We start from the raw sequence: 22,938 nt of genomic DNA on the forward strand, positions 1-22,938 counted from the left end.
GTATTGGCATTTGCCTGTCATATTCAGGATCGTACGTGCTTCATGATTACTAATGCTATCATCACTCCAACGTGGAGTTTCTGTAGATTTTTTTTTCATTTCGATCATTTCTTCTTCGATGTAGAGATGGAACAATAAGGCCGAAACACTACATCCCTGTCTTACACCCTTTTTAATCTGAGTACTTTGTTCTTGGTCGTCCACTCTTACTTTCCCCTCTAGGCGCTTTTACATATTGTATATTACCCATCTCTCCCTATAGCTTACCTCTATTTTTCTCAGAATTTCGACGTCTTGTACCATTTGACATTGCCGAACGCCTTTTCCGGTTGACAAATCCTACGAATGTGTCTTTGATTTTTCTTTAGTCCTGCTTCCATTATCAACCGCAACGTCAGAATTGCTTCTCTGGTGCCTTTTCCTTTCCTAAAGCCAAACATCTGACACGACCTCAATTTTCTTTACCATTCTTCTGTTTATTATTCTTGTTAGCAACTTGGATGCATGAGCTGTTAAGCTGATTGTGCGATAATTGTCGTACTTGTCAGCTCTTCCAGTCTTCGGAATTGTGTGGATGATATTTTTCCGAAAGTCAGATGGTATTGCGCCGTGCCTGGCTCGCGGTCATGCTGTTTAATGCTCGTCATCTTGTTTTTGTGGTTCTGTCTCCTCGTTTTCTTTTTTTCTTTTAATTCGATTTACTGGCGTCACTAGGTTGCTGGTTTGCTTGCCCGTGAGTGGCAGCAGCAGCACTTATCTATAAGTGCACTGTCGTACTGTCCCTGGAGCGACCACTAGTGTTTCCGGGTCGTCGTCTGTCAAGAGTTCAGTCCGGACGCACCAGCAGTGAAGTCGGGGACGGAATGCCAATGAGGTGCGGGCAGCCAGTGCTCGCCGACCGCTGGCGCCACACATGAACTGTCCGACGGAAGGAGATTGGAGCGGGACGACCGTTGGTCGGTCGTTTGGTTGATCGCCTCATCGGGCGACGTATATTTGGTCTTTTTACAGTTTCTGGGCCTCGTCACTTGGTCATCTTGTCGGACGTGGGTCGGTTCCTTCCTTGGGCAGAGATATCGTGGCCAGTGGGCAAGAGTTACCTCTGCATGGATGGGTCCGAGCCAGGGTGCCCAGGTCGCAGTGTCTCCGAGTTCCGAACGGACACGGAATTAAGTCGGGTTGGAGCTGCAGTCAGCTTCGGACAGCCAAGATTCGCCTGACCGTCGCCGACAAACGTAACTTGAGTGGGAACAACCTGGGTTGGTCGTTCGGTCGTTCGTCTCATCGGACGACCACTTGTGGAAACTCTCTCTGTGTCGAATTGATTCGTCCTTGTTCTTCCACAGTGATTGCTTTTACGATTGTTCGAGTTCTTGTGCAAGTGTGTTTACGTCGAATTGTGTGTAGATTCTGTGATTTCCACTGAGCAGATGAATGCTGTCTGCGTACTGGTATAGGCAGTTGGTCGGTTGCGACAGAGGGAGTTGATTAGATTGTTGGTTGCTTCTTCAGCCGTCCCGATTGTTTAGTGTTTCGCTTGGCTGCCTGTCTCACCTAAACTGTGGTTAGAGTTTCCTCCCCAGGCCGACCCTTGGAACTCTTCTTAGCGTCTCTGAGCGTCACTGTTTGTTGTTTGTGATTGTCATTTTATTTGGTCACAAGTACTATGCCAGGCCTTCAGCCGTGTGTTAATTTTGTCTGTTTTATGTTTAGTATATGGCCTTCAGCAGAGCTTCATGACAACTATTTTAAGATTAGGCCTTCATCCGTGTTTTTATTTAAAATTCTTGTTGCTCTGTATTAAGGTCTTCAGCCGCATTTGTTTCAGAATCTGTGGCTTTAATACGTAAATCATTGTCTGTAAGGTTTCTCTATAATTATCTAGAATTCTTGAAACGGCCTCCAGCCGTGTTCTGTAAGTGTTTATCTTAAGGTTGTCTTTAATTATTCTTGAGTAATTGTTTGAGCCTTCAGCCGACAAGATACTTCAAGTTTTCTTACGATGTTTTTCTGTTGTGCCGTGTAAAACTTATCTTTAAAGCCTTTCTTTTATTATGTAAAGAAAATGTTCTTTATTGGGCTTTCAGTCGAAGAATTAACTTGAATTTTCCTTAATATGGCCTTTAGCCGGAGTTTTTAAATACTTGGCTTTTAAAGAATTTCCTTAGCTGATCTGAAATATTATTTCGGCCTTTAGCCGAGAAGATATTATAATTTTACTTAAGTAAGGCCTTCAGCCGTACTCTAAATCCTGGTATTTTAAAAGCAATCATTTAAACTTATTATCGAGAAGTTACTTGGGCCCTCAGCCGTGAACTGATCTTTGTTGTTTTAAAGAGAAAACTGTACATTGGTTTGAGGAATAAAGTTGTGTGTGTTCTTGTATAACTAACAGTAATTGACCTTAGCCCCTTTCCACAACATGATCTGCTCTGTCCTGCGAAACCAGATTTCAGGTATGTCACCATTCTACACACCGACGTGAATAGTCGTTTCTTTTTGTCACTTCCCCCAATGATTTTAGAAATTCTGATGGAATGTTACCTACCCCTTCTCCCTTATTTGATCTTAAGTCTTCCAAAGTTCCTTTAAATTCTGATTCTAATACTGGATCCCCTACCTCTTCTAAATCGTCTCTTGTTTATTTTTCTATCACAATCATACAAATCTTCCCCCCTCATAGAGGCCTTCAATGTACTCATTCCACCTATCTGCTCTCTCCTCTGCATTTCACAGTGGGTACGCCTTACAATCCAGAATCTGATTTCGGAAGCTCTGTCTGACTATGATGTATCTAACTGAAATGTTCCCATATCTCACGGCTTTTCCGAGTATACATCCGCCTCTTGTGATTCTTGAACAGAGTATTCGCTGTTACGAGCTGAAATTTATAATTTTTACGTAAATTTTTATTGGAGAACATCGGTTTTTTTGTTACTTACTAGTGAACAGTCACAACAGCAACTGCAGTTAGCGTTCGTTGATTTGCAGCGCCTGCTCCGTTCACTGTCATGGTCTACCAGCATGGTGTAAGGTCTGGAGATTGTGTAAAACAGACCGAAACTGGTTACCTCATAAAAAAATTATTAGTGTTGTGACTGTTCATGTTCACTTTTGAACTCAAATTTGTTACAGAACTCAATTAGTTCTTCCCCTCTCTCATTGCCTGTCCTAAGCCCATATTCTCTTGTAACCTTTTCTTCTACCACTTCTCTCACAACTGCATTCCAGTCTACCATGTCTATTAGGTTTTCATCTCCATTTACGCATTGTATTACCCTTTCAATATCCTCATATACATATTCTATCTCTTCACCTTCAGCTTGCGACGTCGGCTTATATACCTGAACTACCGTTGTCGATGTTGGTTTGCTGTCAATTCTGATAAGAACAACCCTATCATTGAACTGTTCACTGTAACGCACTCTCTGCCCTACTATCCCATTCATAACGAATCCTCTCCTTTTATACTATTTTCTGCTGCTGTCGTTATTACCCTATAATCATCTGACCAGTAATCCTGGTCTTCTTTCCATTTCACTTCACTGACCCCTACAATATCTAGCTTGATCCTTTGCATTTAGTTTTTCAGATTTTCTAGCTTCCCTACAATGTACAAGATTCTGACATTGCACGACTCGTAGAAAGTTACCTTTCCGTTGGTTATCCAATCTTTTCCTCATAGTCACCTCCCCATTGGCTGTCCCCTCCCGGAGATCCGAATAGTGGACTATTCCGGAATCTTTTGCCAATGACTCATGACATTTCTTCAATTACTGGCTACGTGTGCTTGGATACACTTACGTGTCTTTAATGCAGTGGTTTATTGCCTTCTGCATCCTCATGCCGTCGATCATTGCTTATTCGTCCACCACTAGGGGTAGTTACCCGCACCAAGGACAAGAGAGTGCCTTGAACCTCTGTCCACTCCTCTGCCACCTTTGACAAGGTCGCTGGCTGAATGAAGGTGATTGCTTATGGCGAAAGTTTTCGGCCGCCGTTGCTGATTATTAATCAAAATTTAAGCTGTGTAGGGTTCGAACCCAGGACCAATGACGTTTTGATTACTAAATCAAAGACGCTATCCTTAGACCACGGGTGCTCTTACACCAGTGCCTTATGGGTGGCCTACAAGGCACTTGTACGACTGATTCTTCAGTATTGTTTTTCAATTTTGGATCCTTGCCGGATGGGACTGATGGAAGAGACAGAGAAGATCCGTCGAAGATCGGTGGGTTTCGACAGTAGAGACTCTTCCTGGTTGTTGAGCTGTGTCGTAGGCGACAGTGAAGCTCGTATCCCACAGATGTCTCTTGAATAAATCATCCAATTTTTCTGAAACTGTGATCACCTGTTCATCTGTAAATTTATGTCACATCTTTTGATTTTCGTCCCATTCGGATAAGTCCTTCGTGTTTTTTTTATCTTGCAGTTTCTTTCATAGTGTGTGTGAAGGAGAATTAACTGTTGACAATTTTTGCGACATCGACAACTCGTTTAACTAGAACATTATTTCATATCTACTTTACACAATTTACAAACACTCGGGGTATGTAACTTAAAGCACAGGCCTTAAAATTGTTTATTGTATTCACTTTTATATTTAACTAATGAAGTACCTGGCGTTGTCTGGGTATGTATTTGTTACAGTCTTCTATTAGTTCCCCTCCTTCTTCCCCCTCTGTCTCTGCCCATTTTCTCCTCCACCACTCTATCAATCTACTTCTACTCACTCTCTCTCTCTCTATCTGTATGATTTTCCCCCTTCTGTCCATCTGATCCTTCCCCCTCTATGCTCTCTCTCTCCCCTCCCAGTGTGCCATGCCAATATCCTCTCCATCTCCTCCTCACCGCCTCTACGTCCATCTCCTCCTCTCAACTCTCTCTTCCATTTCGTCCTCTTCCCTTTCTGTCCATTGCCCCTGCTCTACCTCTAACCCTGGTAAACAGTATGTGTAATACGTTTGGCTGAAATCGATCCAGGGATTTAGCAGGTAGTTTTTGGCCTTGGATTTGCCCGTTTTACGTATGTCAACTATATTTCACACATATCTAACGTATTTCCCACGTGTTTGTACACTTAGTTCGGTTGTTTCTCCCTAGCGAATTTCGCCCTGCAGTTTCCTTTTTAAGCAGCTCAATGTTTATACCGTCGGATCTCCTGAACTACCTAATATAATTTTGTTCGTACATTCACTGTTGTATGTGAATAATACCTGCAAAATGGGTCGCGAATGCGTCTTGTAGTAAAGAAGTATTAAACAGAAATGTCATGCTCGATGCGGCAGTTGTAATGCATGAACAGCAAAAATGCAGCAACATTCCTTTCATCATTTTTAGGCGCTGTCAGTGAGAAGAAGTTTTATAAAAGTTTCAAAGTATATGTAAAGAGTGAAGTCAATAAATTCTCTCATTCTCTAACACTGGATGAATAAAGTCTGAGTATTCACGCGTCGTGGGATACACTTCCTCTTCACCCTCACAAATGTGTACCACGTTTGATTGAAATCGGTGTAGAGGTTAAGAAAGGTGTGGAATGTACATGGCCGGCCGCGGTGGTCTAGCGGTTCTAGGCGCTCAGTCCGGAACCGCGCGACTGCTACGGTCGCAGGTTCTAACCCTGCCTCGGGCATGGATGTGTGTGATGTCCTTAGGTTAGTTCGGTTTAAATAGTTCTAAGTTCTAGGGGACTGATGACCACAGATGTTAAGTCCCATAGTGCTCAGAGCCATTTGAACAATTTTTTTGGAATGTACATAAATAAGTACATTTTTATAAGATTATGGATTACACAGCACTGGTCGGTAAGACTGGTCCATTACCTGTGATGCCTAATGCCACTTGCAAGTGCGTATTCATAAAGATATTTTTAAAATTTCTTAAACTTCGCAGGGACTGGTATTCATACTAGAAACATTTACCATTCCACTTAACGCCCATACAGTATCACGAAGGATTAGGAATTTTGTTTCTGTGCCTGGTCATGGAACGTTTTAAATGATTGAGAAGTCTTGCAGTAGAAGAGACTGTCAATCCGTGTGACAGCAACGATCATAGACAGAAACAGACAACATGTCCCTTGCATCGTCAAAACATGAAGATACGAAGATCAGATTTAGGATGAAATTCTTTTGGTCTGAGAGTTCGATCATTTGTGTAACTGCAAAAGGCAAATAATCGTCGACGTGGAGGTGGTAGGAAAATCATAGAGTTTGGCATGTTCCGGTTAGAGGTCGTATTCCGAAACCTTCGTCCGGCTTGACAGCCAGTTCACAGTACCAACTATACAAGTGACGTGGAATTGGAATGATGTGGCAAATTTGGATGTTTTTGGTATGCAAAAGTTTTATTAATCGTAAAATTCACAGAAGGCAATAGGGAACATTGTGATGTTCTGATCTGGGGGCGATCTACAGATCGTAATGTCTGAAACAAATACATTAGAGTCCAGATCGCATTTAAATATTTATTTTGAATAGACTGATTTAAATGCGATCTTGGCTCCGAAGTATTTCTCCACTTATTACAATAGGAAAGAAAGTGCGACCAATCGAAGATAGAAGCAGGCACTATTATTTTGTAATGTGCAACTAAGCTTAACATTAAGCTGTTTCTGACACGTTAGCTAAGTTCTGTGTCACTGATTGCTCTGTTAGACCTGAGGGAATTTCTTCGTTTTGTATCTTACTCTGCCTTCCTTCTGTATCACTTATTACTCTAGGTGGCGTGGGAAGCTGACTCGCTGCATGGAAGACGAGAGATAATCCCAAACCACTGCGTACGCTCTCTGGGCAAGAATTATATGCAACGTCATAACTGTCACAGCGTTTTTAAACAGGTGCTCAGCATTATTCTGCTTTTTTTTAATTTGCCTTCTGAGTGGATTTCATACAGCCATCACGTGCACAAGATAAGACGGTGGTCGAAAAACACTTGATACTTATCGCACAAAGGATGTATATATATTCCTCCGGCACTGTTGTCCAAACTATATCCATCAGTTGACAGAGAAAAAGGTAAGGATGGCATCGAAGCTGCGCTTGTACTGTATACACTTTAATTCACTGCTAACGCCGCATATAGCCTACACTGGAGTGCAGAACCTAACAACAAAAAAGTAGCTGTCGCATGGTGTATCAATTAACGTAGATCGATGAAACTTCGACCGTCCGTAGAAAGAACTGCTACATTATAGTACAGAGGGTAACTGAAAGAAATGAGCAATGAGACGAACATAAATGACTCATTTATACAAACAGAATAATTACACCACGATTTATGATTCTCCGTAGGACATTACAGAAGGCAGGACTTGGTTCTCTACCGGGCAAGTAATCGCCACCGACGGCAGTGCATGGCCTACATCGTGTTACCGTGCTGACCACAAGAGCAGAGAGGAGTTCTTGTCGTAGGACGTCCCATTTATCCACCAGCGCGGTTGGATGGTCGTTAGTGCATGCGGACGTGCGGCTACACGTCTCTCCAACGCTATCCACAAGTGCTCGATGGGATTTTAGTCGGGGGAGGGGAGAAGGGGGGGGGGACGAGCAGGCCAGTCCATTCGTTGAATATCCTCTGGTTCCAAGAGCTCATCCAGCTGCGTTGTTAGATGCGGTAGCTCGTTGTCATCCATGAGAGTTATTCAGGGATGAATGCACTCCGGAAAGGCCCACTTCGGGAAAGTTTTCAATGTCACAGTAACGTTGATAGGTGAGTGTATCGTGTTCAAAAATTTGGAGGTCCCTACACCCATGAACATTATCGCTCCCCATAGCATAGCACCTGGTTCACCAAATCTTTCACGTTCAACAATGGTGAGCGTAATCCTCATCTGGCGACAGGTGGGAACACGTAATGCAGCCAAGTACATTGTTGAGAGTAATGGATTGGCCTGTCCATTGCCCCGACTGAAATTCCATCGAGTAAATGTGGGATGCGTTGGGGAGGCGTGCACCAGCGACCATCCAGCGTTGGAGGAATGGAACGCCCTGCCACAAGAACTTCTTACCAACATTGTGGACGGGATGGGAACACGTTGGAAGCCCGCACGGCCGTCCGTGGTGAACGCACACGTATTAAGAACCACGTCCCGCCTTTTGTAATGTCCAGGGAACCATCGTGAATCGCTGTGACTGCAGAGTAATTGTTATTTTTGAATGGAGTTACCATTTCTGTTGTCTCATTGTGCATTTCTTTCGGTTAACTTTCTGTACTGTACTGTACTGTACTAAACTATAGCATTTCTTACAATGAATGGATCAAGTTTCATCGAGCTATGTTACTTGCCAGTGACACATCACGCGAAAGTTACTTCCTTCCTTAAGTCTTCACACCAGTGAAGTTGAAAGCTGATAGATGTTAATGTTGTTTCCTACTATCAAGTTTCCGTTCTAGGATAACATTTTGAGCGTTTTTCTTTTGAACAGCTATCCACACTGTGTATATGTATACTTTAAATGTCAAAGCAGACTGCAGTATAAAATTTGCAGTGTTGAGATGGCTGCACAGGCACGTTCCAGAAGACAATAAATAAGAAAAAAGAAAAATCGCTACTTGGGACAAACTTAAGGATTTGACTAACGGGTGTCACGTAGCCATTTGAGCGTTCGACTGCCTACTGTGAATATGATCGCTGCAGAACTGAATGTTGGCTGTCAGGGAACCATTCCCATTGGGACTTTATGGGGACAAATGAACCGCTTAGTTTTTGAGCAGTCGAGACCGCCTCGACTCCTTTGCCTTCCCATGAGGTCTGTCCACTCTGCGTGCACTGGATGATATTAACAACCATGTTGCTGCTCTCTGATCGGATATAACAATAATTCAGGGCCAAGAAACGCATTCATCGAATGTGGGAAAACTTTGGTAAATGGTTGACGATCCAGGACAAAGCACGTCGAAAATAAATGACAGCAGGTCGTAGGTATAACATACGCCATATCGGCGAGTTCGGCAATAATGGAAATGTGTGGCTAAAGTTATAGAAAAGCATGTAAGGATAACTGATCATTTTATACCACGTAATTTGATATCACACCTACAGTTCGGCTTTGGAAGTCATTTAACAACTGAACATGCTATATCCTCTTTTCTCTGTGAGGTACCGGATGAGTTAAACAAAAGATTTCGAACGTTAGACATATTTTTCGATTTAACTAAGGCGTTTGATTGTGTTGGTCACAAATATTGCTCCAGAAGTTGGAATTGATTCACCTCTTACTTTAACAACAGACAGCAAAAGGTCATTATTAAAAGATCATTATTCTCAGTGCTGAGAATGGCTGTGATGTGGGGTCTGAGTCGGGTACGGTCAAATGGGGGTGGCCCAGGGGTCAGTGTTGGGGCCACTCCTGTTCCTTATTTGTATAAATGATATGCTAGTATTACTGGTAGCTCTAAAATATTTCTGTTTGCTGATGACATTAGTTTGGTAGTAAAAGATGTTGTTTACAACATTGGCTCGGTTTCGAATAGCGCAGTTCATGACATAAGTTCATGGCTTGTAGAAAATAAACTAACACCAAAGTTCAGTGAGATTCGTTTCTTTACAGTTTCTAACACACAATTCAACAAAACCCGACGTTTTGATTTCACAGAATGGGCATATGATTAGTAAAACTGAACAGTTCAAATTTCTGCGTGTTCAGATAGATAGTGAACTGTCGTCAAAAGCCCACGTTCAGGATCTTGTACAAAGACATAATTTTTACGATTCGAACGTTATCTGAAGTAAGTCTAATTTGCTTATTTTCATTAACTTATGTCGTATGGTATTATATTTTGGGTAAATTTTGCCATTCTAAAAGGATATTGTTGCCTCAGAAACGGACGTGGTGTATGTTGGCGAACCTCATGTCGACCCCTGTTCACTAGTTTGGGTATTTTGAAAATGGGCTCTCAATATGTCTATTCTTTACTGTCGTTTCTTGTTAACAATATCAGCTTATTCCCAAGAGTAAGCAGATTTCACTCAGTTAATACTCAGAAGAAACCCAACCTGAATTTGTGTCGGACTTCCTTAACTCTTGTGCAGAAAGGGATGCAGTATACTGCTACATCCATTTTCAATAATCTGTCACAAGAATTAAAACATTTGTTAGCATATCGAAACTGGGTTCCCTCGTTCACTCCTATTCTGTTGAGGAGTTCCTTGGAAAATAAGCTGATTCTTACGTCGTATTGTTGATTGCGTTGACGTAAGCTTATGGCTAGACTTCTAGGTTCATTAACATATTATTTTTATCTATTATTACTCTTATGTTGAAATTTCATGTACTAACAAGCTCCACGTGAACAATCAGAGAGTTACCTTATCCTCCACTCAGATACATTCCTACTCTGAGACGTTTGTAATCGGTTTGGTACAACAGCAACACTCACCTTTTCAACAGCACGATTTGATGGCTGAAAAGCTCTTAAGAATGATGTTTGGAGCAAAGGGGTTAGGTGAACTAGATAGAAACTAGAAGCTACGACCGAAAACCGATTTACGGATTTTACGTTATATCAGTTAGTAATGAAAGTTGCTATGTTTGCAGGTTACAACCTTCACGAGAATGAGGACATCTTTTTACGTTGCTGTGTTGGCGCTGCTGTTGGGCAGTGTGACGACTGCCGACGTGGAAGTCAGCAGACTCTCCTTCTCACTGGATTCTACAACCCAAGAGTGAGTACAACTTAGCGTTTGCCTAAAGGGTCCTAAAATTTCACTAGACATTACTTGGCGTTCGATAAACTGCTAATGTTGTCATGTAATCTATCTAACCCTTTGACTGCTGTTGACGTGTTAACTAGCCATCCTCCACCAGTGTCCAGGTGCTAAGGAAGTGTTTAAATGCGACGCTTTCATTTTCCTTAAGCGCTACTGACGTGTCTACGCGTCCATTTCCTCAGATACACTAACTGCTGCAGACGAATTTCTTCCATATCCCAGTGAATAAAAAAAATCGCGTATATATCACACTACATACACTCCTGGAAATGGAAAAAAGAACACATTGACATCGGTGTGTCAGACCCACCATACTTGCTCCGGACACTGCGAGAGGGCTGTACAAGCAATGATCACACGCACGGCACAGCGGACACACCAGGAACCGCGGTGTTGGCCGTCGAATGGCGCTAGCTGCGCAGCATTTGTGCACCGCCGCCGTCAGTGTCAGCCAGTTTGCCGTGGCATACGGAGCTCCATCGCAGTCTTTAACACTGGTAGCATGCCGCGACAGCGTGGACGTGAACCGTATGTGCAGTTGACGGACTTTGAGCGAGGGCGTATAGTGGGCATGCGGGAGGCCGGGTGGACGTACCGCCGAATTGCTCAACACGTGGGGCGTGAGGTCTCCACAGTACATCGATGTTGCCGCCAGTGGTCGGCGGAAGGTGCACGTGCCCGTCGACCTGGGACCGGACCGCAGCGACGCACGGATGCACACCAAGACCGTAGGATCCTACGCAGTGCCGTAGGGGACCGCACCGCCACTTCCCAGCAAATTAGGGACACTGTTGCTCCTGGGGTATCGGCGAGGACCATCCGCAACCGTCTCCATGAAGCTGGGCTACGGTCCCGCACACCGTTAGGCCGTCTTCCGCTCACGCCCCAACATCGTGCAGCCCGCCTCCAATGGTGTCGCGACAGGCGTGAATAGAGGGACGAATGGAGACGTGTCGTCTTCAGCGATGAGAGTCGCTTCTGCCTTGGTGCCAATGATGGTCGTATGCGTGTCTGGCGCCGTGCAGGTGAGCGCCACAATCAGGACTGCATACGACCGAGGCACACAGGGCCAACACCCGGCATCATGGTGTGGGGAGCGATCTCCTACACTGGCCGTACACCACTGGTGATCGTCGAGGGGACACTGAAGAGTGCACGGTACATCCAAACCGTCATCGAACCCATCGTTCTACCATTCCTAGACCGGCAAGGGAACTTGCTGTTCCAAGAGGACAATGCACGTCCGCATGTATCCCGTGCCACCCAACGTGCTCTAGAAGGTGTAAGTCAACTACCCTGGCCAGCAAGATCTCCGGATCTGTCCCCCATTGAGCATGTTTGGGACTGGATGAAGCGTCGTCTCACGCGGTCTGCACGTCCAGCACGAACGCTGGTCCAACTGCGGCGCCAGGTGGAAATGGCATGGCAAGCCGTTCCACAGGACTACATCCAGCATCTCTACGATCGTCTCCATGGGAGAATAGCAGCCTGCATTGCTGCGAAAGGTGGATATACACTGTACTAGTGCCGACATTGTGCATGCTCTGTTGCCTGTGTCTATGTGCCTGTGGTTCTGTCAGTGTGATCATGTGATGTATCTGACCCCAGGAATGTGTCAATAAAGTTTCCCCTTCCTGGGACAATGAATTCACGGTGTTCTTATTTCAATTTACAGGAGTGTATTTGTCTGTTTGCATGCTATCATTTGCAGAAAAAATCGGTTCGATATTTTGAGCCATTTAGGAAATATGACGCTTGCTACGAACACATAATTCCCTAGAACGAGATTTTCACGCTGCAGCGGAGTGTGCGGTCATATGAATTTTACTGGCAGATTAAAACTGTGTGCCGAACTGAGACTCGAACTCGGGACCCTTGCATTTCGCGGGCAAGTGCTCCACCATCTCAGCTACCCAAGCACGACTCACGCCCCGTACTCATAGCTTTAGTTTCCCTAGTACCTCGTCCCCTACTTTCCAAACTTCACAGAAGATCTTCTGCGATGGTACAGCACTCGTGACTGCCTCATCGCGGTCGCGAAGTGCAGCCGAGGCAGTTTCAAACAAGTTTCCACAGTCTGACGATAATTCGTGGATTTGTAGTTTCAGCTTGTCGATGTCCACTATGGACAAACGGTAGTTACTGTTATTGAGAAGAAGGTTTGGTTATCTCGACTGAGACCTAGGTAAATTCTACGTAAACGGTGCAACTGAGGCTGTTGATTATTAAAATTAAAATTAATTTTTATACAGTTGCTAACAGGACTGCGGAATGTTGGAGATATTCTCTGTTTACTATCCTCTGTTTACTCTCCTCTGTTTACTATTCTTGCCAGCTGCACAGTGAAATTGTGCTGCAGCGTCACACAATCATCCATCGGCCACCATAGTTTACAGTTTTCCATTTTTCGTCGATACCTGTACAAATATCGATTTGCAACCAGTCTGTACAACTCCTTCGTGGTGCGTCAGTTTTTTTGTGTGTATAATGACATGCATGTCACTGTGACGATTCACAGCTGTACGAAATACTTCGAAATTTATTCGCTGACTCTGAATACCTAATATCAGTAGTATTAGGTACAGACCTATTACATAATATTGGCACACGAAAATCTGTGCCAGTCCGGGTCTCGAAATTCGATGTCCCATTAAAGGAGGAGGAGGAGATTAGTGTTTAACGTCCCGTCGACAACGAGGTCATTAGAGACGGAGCGCAAGCTCGGGTGAGGGAAGGATGGGGAAGGAAATCGGCCGTGCCCTTTCAAAGGAACCATCCCGGCATTTGCCTGAAGTGATTTAGGGAAATCACGGAAAACCTAAATCAGGATGGCCGGAGACGGGATTGAACCGTCGTCCTCCCGAATGCGAGTCCAGTGTGCTAACCACTGCGCCACCTCGCTCGGTATGATGTCCCATTAAATACGAGTGGTATCCTAAACCAGTTCGGCTGTCTACGCACGTTCCCTAGACAGACCCGCGGTGGTCTAGCGGTTCTGGCGCTGCAGTCCGGAACCGCGGGACTGCTGCGGTCGCAGGTTCCAATCCTGCCTGGGGCATGGGTGTGTGTGGTGTCCTTAGGTTAGTTAGGTTTAAGTAGTTCTAAGTTCTAGGGGACTTATGACCTAAGATGTTGAGTCCCATAGTGCTCAGAGCCATTTGAACCATTTTGAACCTAGACAGACCCAGAGCTCCATACGCCACATCCTTATAACGTAATAAAAGTAATTTTACAAGCATTATTTGATGAATTTGGTGGGCTACTATAGAAGGATGTTGACAGTATGAAGGATGTAGATCTGTGTCGGTCCGCTAACAGTAAGTAGAAAAGCCTGTTTCGATTCCGGGTCTGCCACAATTTTCATATGTCAGTATTGGAAAGTAGATCTATATCTAATACAGCCTATGCCAGGAATTCGCAGTCAGCGAATATATTTCAAAATATATTGAAATCAAAGGTCTATACCTACTTGGAAAACAAATATTTTGCACTGAAATTGGGGAGCAATGTTGCACTGATATTGGTTATCTCGTGTAAATTATTACTAAAATATCAATTTAAAATGTTCTAAGATGAACACCATCTCGTGTTTGGAAGTTTAGAAATAAACATGCGACTGAAATGAATCAGGAGAGAGAGAGAGAGAGAGAGAGAGAAAGAGAGAGAAAATGTGACAGTGGGACATTATGGTGTCTTACCTAGCCTGCTGGCGGTAATATTTTCAGAGTTGCTGCTGGCTGCAGGCCAGTGATTTACTCTTTGCAAACAGTATATATCTTGGCTGCTTCAGAAAACTCACAAAACCTCTGCTGAGTATCCTTCTGTGCAAACAATAGTGAACAGACGATTCTAATCTACAACTGAAAGATAATTAGATTTAAGAGCTGTTCGGCTTAAGGACGGCTAAAGGAACAGGAGATGCTATTCGACTCTAAGGAATAACTGATAGGTTTTCTGATGCCCAGAAAAATATAGGCATGATTGTCCAGTTTTTATTGACTTCGTATAAATTTTTGATAGAGTACAGTGGGTTAAGCTTTTAGGTGTTCTGAAGCAAAATAGTTTACTGAAAAGAATATGGAGTGATAAACAATCTGTTCATGACACAACAGGTAAAATTAAGGATAGAAGAATCGATGACAGAAGGAAAGGATGTGGGAGAAGAGTTAGACAAGGCTGTTGTCTTTCACCTACTCAGTTTAATGTCTGTTTAAATGATTCAACTAAAAATCACTTTCAACAACAGAGTGGTGTGATAATGGGAGGAAGGATAATCGAATGCATAAGATTTCTTATGATATCGTGTTACAAAGTGGAAATGAAGAAGTCAGTTAACAATAATTTGTGAAAGGAACTGAAAGCGTGGAATGTGGGATAACGATAAATGTGCAAGAGACTAAGGCAAGGGTTTATGTAAGGCAACTAAGGACGACAGAAATGAAAATTTGTGATGAGTTAGCTTCAGGTACCAAGGATGCAAAATGACTTGTAGTATGATACATAATTGAAAAATAACAATCATTTAAGAACAGATTAGTAAAATGTCTTGTATGAGGTGTGGCCTTGTATGGTGTCGAGAAATGGACTTTGCGATGGAGAGAGAGGAAATGCCTAGAGACTTCAGAGATATGGATTTGGAGGAGAAAGGAAGGAGTGAAATGGACAGATAAGATAAATAATGAAGTTGTGTTACACACAATGAATACGAATAGACAAATGGTATAAACAACTAACAGAAGGAAAAGAAACTGGCTAGCTCACTGGATGATGAGAGGCTGCGTAGTAAATGGCACATTGAGTACATTTGCATGGACGAGAGGCATTGCGTGGCTTACAGGATGAAATAGGCTTAAATTCCTATCCAGCAGTCTTAATATCCATAATATGGTGACTGGGAAGACAACCAGATATGGAAGAAAATACTAGATAATAAACGACATCAAGTTAAGTGAATCATACACAGTTTTGAAAAGGATGGCGGAAAACTGAAAGGGCTAGAGAATGCTGAACTTGCAGTGATGGACCCCGCCGTATTGGCAGATCACATCATCGCCATTATAATCATCAGTCTGCTTAAGTGTCCCTGCACTTTGGCCAAACAATTATATTGAAACCTGCACGTCAGTGGGCGTCGCATTACAGTTCGCTGTCTTAAAAGAGCTACCAGTATTAGATGGTTTAATGCCGGTTTTCATAATCCCAGGTGAGACATTGTCCCTATCTGAATCAGGAACCAAGGACGGAAGGAAGATGCTTATCTTGTCCCGTCGATAACGGGGCCGTTAGCTACGGACTCAGGCTGAGATTCGTCGAAGGAGTGAAGGAAATTCTTCGCGTCTTTTCAGTGCAACTATTTTTTAGTGCAATCATCCTGCAATTTGCAGGAAACGATTTAAGACAATGCTCAGAGCCACTTGAACTATTTTTTTGAGCAACAAAAGTCTCTATCATATATATTTTTCCTTCAGAAGTTACTTCGTTGTTTTCGCTCTGTCACCCGCAAAGAAGTAAACACACCAGTTTGCAGCCTTTATCCAGTGCAATCGTCATTCCTGTAGCCGACCAAGGATTTTCGTGTGCCCAATACCGGAAAATCGGTTTCTTTACATGTCCAGTGATACAGAAAGGCGTCTCATCCACGAAAAGATTGTCGACAAAAATTAGGGCAGTCATTAATCATTACGTATTTTTTTCACTGAAATGTTGTATTCAGATGGTTTCAGTTCCTGTACAACTTGTCGTTTATGGGAGTTAACCTCCGGATCAATGTTGAGTACCACGGGTGATTGTTCGGTTTAGGTTTAACGCAGGAACGTTCTTCCTTATTCATCGCCGAGGGCTCTCTGTGATTGACGCCCGAACTGTTTTAACGTTTCCTGGGTTTCGTACCATACTTTGACCTCATGGTGGAGTCCTTTTTGTAGCTGTACATATCTTCTTGGAATTATCAATCTATTTCTTGATGACGTGGCGAGATGGAACGCGACCATACCCTCCTGAACGGTAACGAAGTCGGAATGGCCCAAGAACAGCAGTCAGACTGTAGTCATTCTTAGGAAAGGCTTTCACGCAAATGCATGTTGTGAAACGTTCCGCCGCGCGGGATTAGCCGAGCGGTCTAGCCGCTGCAGTTGTGGTCTGTACGGCTGGTCCCGGCGGAGGTTTGAGTCCTCCCTCGGGCATGGGTGTGTGTGTTTGTCCTTAGGATAATTTAGGTTGAATAGTGTGTAAGCTTAGCGACTGATGACCTTAGCAGTTAAGTCCCATAAGATTTCACACACATTTTTTGAAGCGTTCCACTGCTTCACGACTATTAAACGGCAAGTACTTTCCCGCGTAGAGATGCCACTTCCATCTTTCTGCCAACTCATCATGGTTGCCACTACTACTTTCAAGATTTCCCAGTACCATACTGCATATAGGTATGTACGCCACCCCACTATATCACGCCTCATGAGCAGGCTTTTATCATATCTTCACCGAACATGAACAATTATAGTTTGTCAGTCCGCTAAGTTGAAATAAACCGTTAGCACCAGTCCTTTAGATTTGATCTCAGTGATAGGTATGTACAGTTTGTTTGCAGGCTGACTTCACAGTGACTGTCTCATCATGGAGGCTTTCACTGTACAGATATTTTTTTCCAGTGACGAGTATTTTACTAATGATACCCCTACGCTGTGTTTTAGTGTGGACGGAGTCCTGAGTGACCTTACCATCTCTGGAATCTCATCGCTTAAAGTGAAGAGCACCGGTAGAACCATCGAAGTTAGCGGAGACATCACTATGGAAGGAAACTACGAGCTGGCCGGCACTGTGAGAGAGGGCCGTTTGGACGGGGCAGGAGCAATCAGGTGAGTCAATTATCAGTTCTTCTCTGGCCCATAATCTATTTACTTGCCAAGGAAACCTACGAATGTCACAAGTAGACGAGGCTGGTGAGGCAATGGCGCGCACCTCATCATCCAATTCGATTCGCAGTTGTCGAAGATATTTACATTAATATTTTGCCAGTAAGAACACTAGGTATGTTATATCCATCAGACTGCGTGACAATGTTTCGAGTTACATTTTATATCTTACTGCTGTGCATAACGGAATAAGAACATGTAATACAGTTGAGCCTGCCTTTTCTTTAGAACTTTGACGATAATCTCTTCGTTTCCCTTGACATCCTCTCCGCTCTAATCCATATCTAGTACAGCATCACAAAAATGGTATTTCACTGCACAGGAGCCATCACTGTTAATCCCCTCAGGTCATGCTACTTTGAAAGAGAACATATTTGATATGTATGCAGATTTACTCCATCATTTTCACATATTTTATGTCAGAAACTATACAAGAAATTTTTTACAAGAACGTATAAGCGTATATGCTTCTCTACTGTCAACAAGCAGATTTTGATGAATCGTGTCCACATAAATTCAGAAACCAATGGATCACAAATGTTTTAGGAAACATACGAATGCATTTTAATAAAGCTAGCCGTCTCACGCCTTCTGTGTCAACGAAGAATGTTAAGTGTCTGTAATATCGAAAACTGTACACGTATGAACTTCGAAAAGATATAAAAATAGGTTTCTCAGTCAGTTGTTTGTTGTTATCGGTTGTTTCCTGAAAATCTGTAGACTCTTTTAATTTAGAAAATCCCCTCTCTGCTTTGGACTCTACATGACACTTACGGTTTTCGTTTTATCGGCAGAGATTCAATCTTGTGGTGTTACTGTTTCAGCATAAATGCGCCTGGTTTTCAAGCCTCAGCTACTGCAGATACCACACCGATTGACGACACCACAGCTAACGTCAACTCTGTGCAGTTATCAGTGTCTGCACCATCTGTTACGGTCAGTATTACTTGTAAATAAGTGTTTCTCAGTTCATTGCACTGAGAAAAACGGACGTCTATTTTACTTCAGGATGGAACTATCATTTTGAATAATAACGGATAGTAATCCTTCGATCAAATACGTATCTTTATGCTAGCTTTATCATTACGACTGAAAACTGTTGAATTATACAATTCGCATCGTTTCATGATGTATTATAAAATATCTTATCAACTGAGTATCCGAGTAGTACAGAAGACCAGAGGATATATCTGCAAAACACTTCACATGTCTTTTTTCGGTTTCCGTTAATCCATATCACCTAATGTGTTCATGTATTTCAGTATATTGAGAATACTGACTTTGTCCCTTCGCTCCAGGTTCCAGATATTCCAGCGACAACTCCAGATCTGTCTTAACTCCCTCTTCGGTTGTATCCTCTGCTGCTGATATGGCCAGCCGCGATTTTCTCTTTTGTGCCAACCAGTTCACCTCAGAGTAGGACTTAGACAAAAACATCCTTGGTTATTTGTTGGCTATATTCCAATCTTTATCTTCCACTACAGTGTGTACCTGATAGAGGTTACACCGAGACGTCTCAACACTTCTCATATAATCCTGTCCTTACTTGTAGTCAGAGTTTGCCACACACTCCCGCCCTTGTCATTTCTGTGTCACTTATTATCTTACCAGGTCACTAAATTTTCGGCATCTTTCAGCAACACAACATATTTAACGCTTCCTTTTCTTTTCCGGTGTTCTCAGAGTTCGTAGTTCACTTCATTACAATGCTGTGCTCCAAACGTACATTCTCTTAAATTTGTTCCTCAATTAAGAACTATATTTAATACTAGAAGGGTTGTTTTAGCGAGTAATGTCATATTTACCTGTGCTGGTATGCTGCTTACAACCACCCTACTACGTGCGTAATGCTTTATTTTACTTCGATGGCAGCAGATGTCGTTCGTCTACTTCCTAGTCTTCAGCTGTGATATTAAGTTTATTTCTAATCTCATACCTGTTATTCCATTTTATTTCGTCTTTCTTTAATTGACCCTCAGTCTACAGTGTCTACTTACTAGGCTGTTCATCTCATTTAAAACGTCCTGTAAATCTTTCTCACTTTCACGAGGATACGTAAAACATCAACTACTGTTACCACTGATGCACTTTCATCCTAAATGTTAGTCTCATGTCTTTTAGTTTCGTCTTTGCTTCTTCTGCGTGCGGTTTGGACAATAGAGGAGAAAGAGTAAATCTTTGCCTTGCACCCTTTTTTAACCAATACCTTCTCCCTTGCTCTCACTATTCCCTTTTGGTTCTTATCCACATTTCATATTACCATCTATCCTTATAACTTATTCCTACTTTTCTCAGAACTTCGAATAACTAGTATCATTTTAAGTTTCAGAGCGCTTTTAAATTGGAAAATCCAATGAAAGTGTCTTTTCTAAAGTCTTGCCTCCATTATCAATCACAGCTGTCTCTTTTGTGCCTTCACTTCTGGCTTGTTTCTTCGCAAGTCTCTCAAAGCTCTGTCAAACTTTGATAATATGTTCTCTATGCCACTGAAATCGACTTCTATTTCTTCTTTCGTCACGACAGCACACAGCTCTTGTCCCTCGTAGAGGGCTTCGGTGCTTGCCTACTCCTTCCATCTATCCGCCCTCTCCTCTCTGTTAAACAGTAGAAACTCATTTCGCGTTCATGTTGACACCTTTGCTTTTAACGTCAACGATAGGTTTTTGATCTTCGTGCGTGCTCAGGCTTTTCTTTCTACTGTCATTGCTCTTGATAGTTCTTTACATTTTTCCAGCTGCCATTTACACTGACCAGTCACAAGAATATGAGCACCAATCAAAAGCCTGAATAACCACATTTTGCAGAGCGGACAGATGAGAGACGTCCAGGAAGAGAACCAGTGACGTTCTAGAAGGTACGGACAGGGCTGTGGAGCCATGCGCGACTACAGTACCGTGGCGAGCTGCGGCCGGTTTCTCGTCTGATGATCCATGTCGCGAACAGCCCGGTCGAGGTGGTTCCATATATTCTCTATTGGATTTCCATCGCCGGAGTCTTGTAGCCAGCGAAGTACTTTAAGCTCTTCGAACTACACACGTAAAATGCGATCTGTGAGACACGTTGTGTCGTCCTGCTGATAGATGCCATCGTGACAGGATGAAAGATTTTGACATGGTCTCCATGGATAAATGCATACTTGTGTTGATCCATTGTGCCTTCCAGAATGACTAGTTCACCCAGAAAATAGGGTGGTAGTTACAGTAAGCCGGCCGCGGTGACCGAGCGATTCTAAGCTCTTCAGTCCGGAATCGCGCGACCGCTACGGTCGCAGGTTCGAATCCTGCCTCGGGAATGGATGTGTGTGATGTCCTTAGGTTAGTTGGGTTTAAGTAGTTCTAAGTTCTAGGTGGCAGGGGTAAAATACAGGTAGCGAAAGGCTATTTACAATTTGTACAGAAATCAGATGGCAGTTATAAGAGTCGAGGGACATGAAAGGGAAGTAGTGGTTGGGAAGGGAGTGAGACAGGGTTGTAGCCTCTCCCCGATGCTATTCAATCTGTATATTGAGCAAGCAGTAAAGGAAACAAAAGAAAAATTCGGAGTAGGTGTTAAAGTTCATGGAGAAGAAGTAAAAACTTTGAGGTTCGCCGATGACATTGTAATTCTGTCAGAGACAGCAAAGGACTTGGAAGAGCAGTTGAACGGAATGGACAGTGTCTTGAAAGGAGGTTATAAAATGAACATCAACAAAAGCAAAACGAGGATAATAGAATGTAGTCGAATTAATTCCGGTGATGCTAAGGGAATTAGATTAGCAAATGAGACACTTAAAGTAGTAAAGGAGTTTTGCTATTTGGGGAGCAAAATAACTGATGATGGTCGAAGTAGAGAGGATATAAAATGTAGACTGGCAATGACAAGGAAAGCGTTTCTGAAGAAGAGAAATTTGTTAACATCGAGTATTGATTTAAGCGTCAGGAAGTCGTTTCTGAAAGTATTTGTATGGAGTGTAGCCATGTATGGAAGTGAAACATGGACAATAAATAGTTTAGACGAGAAGAGAATAGAACCTTTCAAACTGAGGTGCTACAGAAGAATGCTGAAGATTAGATGGGTAGATCACATAACTAATGAGGAGGTATTGAATAGAATTGGGGAGAAGAGGAGTTTGTGGTACAACTTGACTAGAAGAAGGGATCGGTTGGTAGGACATGTTCTGAGGCTTCAAGGAATCACCAATTTAGTACTGGAGGGCAGCGTGGAGGGTAAAAATCGTAGAGGGAGGCCAAGAGATGGATACACTAAGCAGATTCTGAAGGATGTAGACTACAGTAGGTAGTGGGAGATGAAGAAGCTTGCACAGGATAGATTAGCATGGAGAGCTGCTTCAAACCAGTCTCATGACTGAAGAACACAACAACAACAACAACAACAAGTTCTAGGGGACTGATGACCTCAGATATTAAGTCCCATAGTGCTCAGAGCCATTTGAAGCATTTTTGGTAGTTGTGGTAAGTTCCTATGGTACCGAAATGCTGAGGTCAACGATCCCTCGGCTTACACACTGCTTAATCTAACATAAACTAAATTACGCTAAGGACAACGTGCACACCCATGCCTGAGGTAGGACTCGAACCAACGACGGGGGGAGCCGCGCGGACCGTGGCAAAGCGCCACAGGCCGCGAGGCAAGCCCGCGCGGCCCAGGTAGTGGTTCAAATGGTTCAAATGGCTCTGAGCACTATGCGACTTAACTTCTGAGGTCATCAGTCGCCTAGAACTTAGAACCCAACTAACCTAAGGACATCACACACATCCATGCCCGAGGCAGGATTCGAACCTGCGACCGTAGCGGTCGCTCGGTTCCAGACTGTAGCGCCCAGAACCGCACGGCCACTCCGGCCGGCTGCCCAGGTAGTGGCACGAAAACACTCCCAAGATGATCACACTGCCCCTACAACCTGCATCCTTAATTTTTAGACGTTTTACGACGTACAGCCTCACAGCCATCTTTCCGATGGAGAATGAACAGTGAGTCATCTGAAAAGGCCACCTGTCACCAGTCAGTGGACGTCCAGTTTCAGTACTGAGTGCAAACTCCAGCCTTTGTCGCCGATGAACAGAAGCCAGCATGGGTGCATGAACGGAGCTGCTGCTGCGCAGGCTCATATGCAGCAAAGTTCGCTGAACAGTCTTTGAGGGGACACAGTAGCCCCTTAGTCCATCTTGGTGGTCAGTCCCTCATCAGTTGCACATCTATTCGCCCGCACACATCACCGCAGCTGTCGTTCAGCCCTGTCAATTGATGCCCTTGTACACCGTAGTTGCCTCGGCACCAGTCTTGGATACCGCTATTTTACCTTTTCCCATGTATGTA

At 43.4% G+C, this 22,938-nt stretch overlaps 1 protein-coding gene across 6 annotated transcripts in view; it reads left to right on the forward strand.

Moving 5' to 3' along the window:
• Positions 1–22,938, forward strand: part of LOC126161702 (uncharacterized) — a 508,112-nt gene that overhangs the window by 480,166 nt on the left and 5,008 nt on the right. The window contains exons 2-4 of one of the 6 annotated variants that reach the window (XM_049917727.1): positions 10,539–10,666; positions 17,401–17,565; positions 18,447–18,558. The exons of 2 other annotated variants lie outside the window; for them this stretch is intronic. In XM_049917727.1, coding sequence (XP_049773684.1) covers positions 10,539–10,666; positions 17,401–17,565; positions 18,447–18,558 — 405 coding nt within the window. The remainder of the gene's footprint in view (positions 1–10,538; positions 10,667–17,400; positions 17,566–18,446; positions 18,559–22,938) is intronic. 3 more of the 6 variants (XM_049917724.1, XM_049917720.1, XM_049917722.1) reach the window with 3 other exon arrangements.

This window comes from Schistocerca cancellata, chromosome 2, assembly GCF_023864275.1.
Source record: "Schistocerca cancellata isolate TAMUIC-IGC-003103 chromosome 2, iqSchCanc2.1, whole genome shotgun sequence".
NCBI classification, from domain to species: domain Eukaryota; kingdom Metazoa; phylum Arthropoda; class Insecta; order Orthoptera; family Acrididae; genus Schistocerca; species Schistocerca cancellata.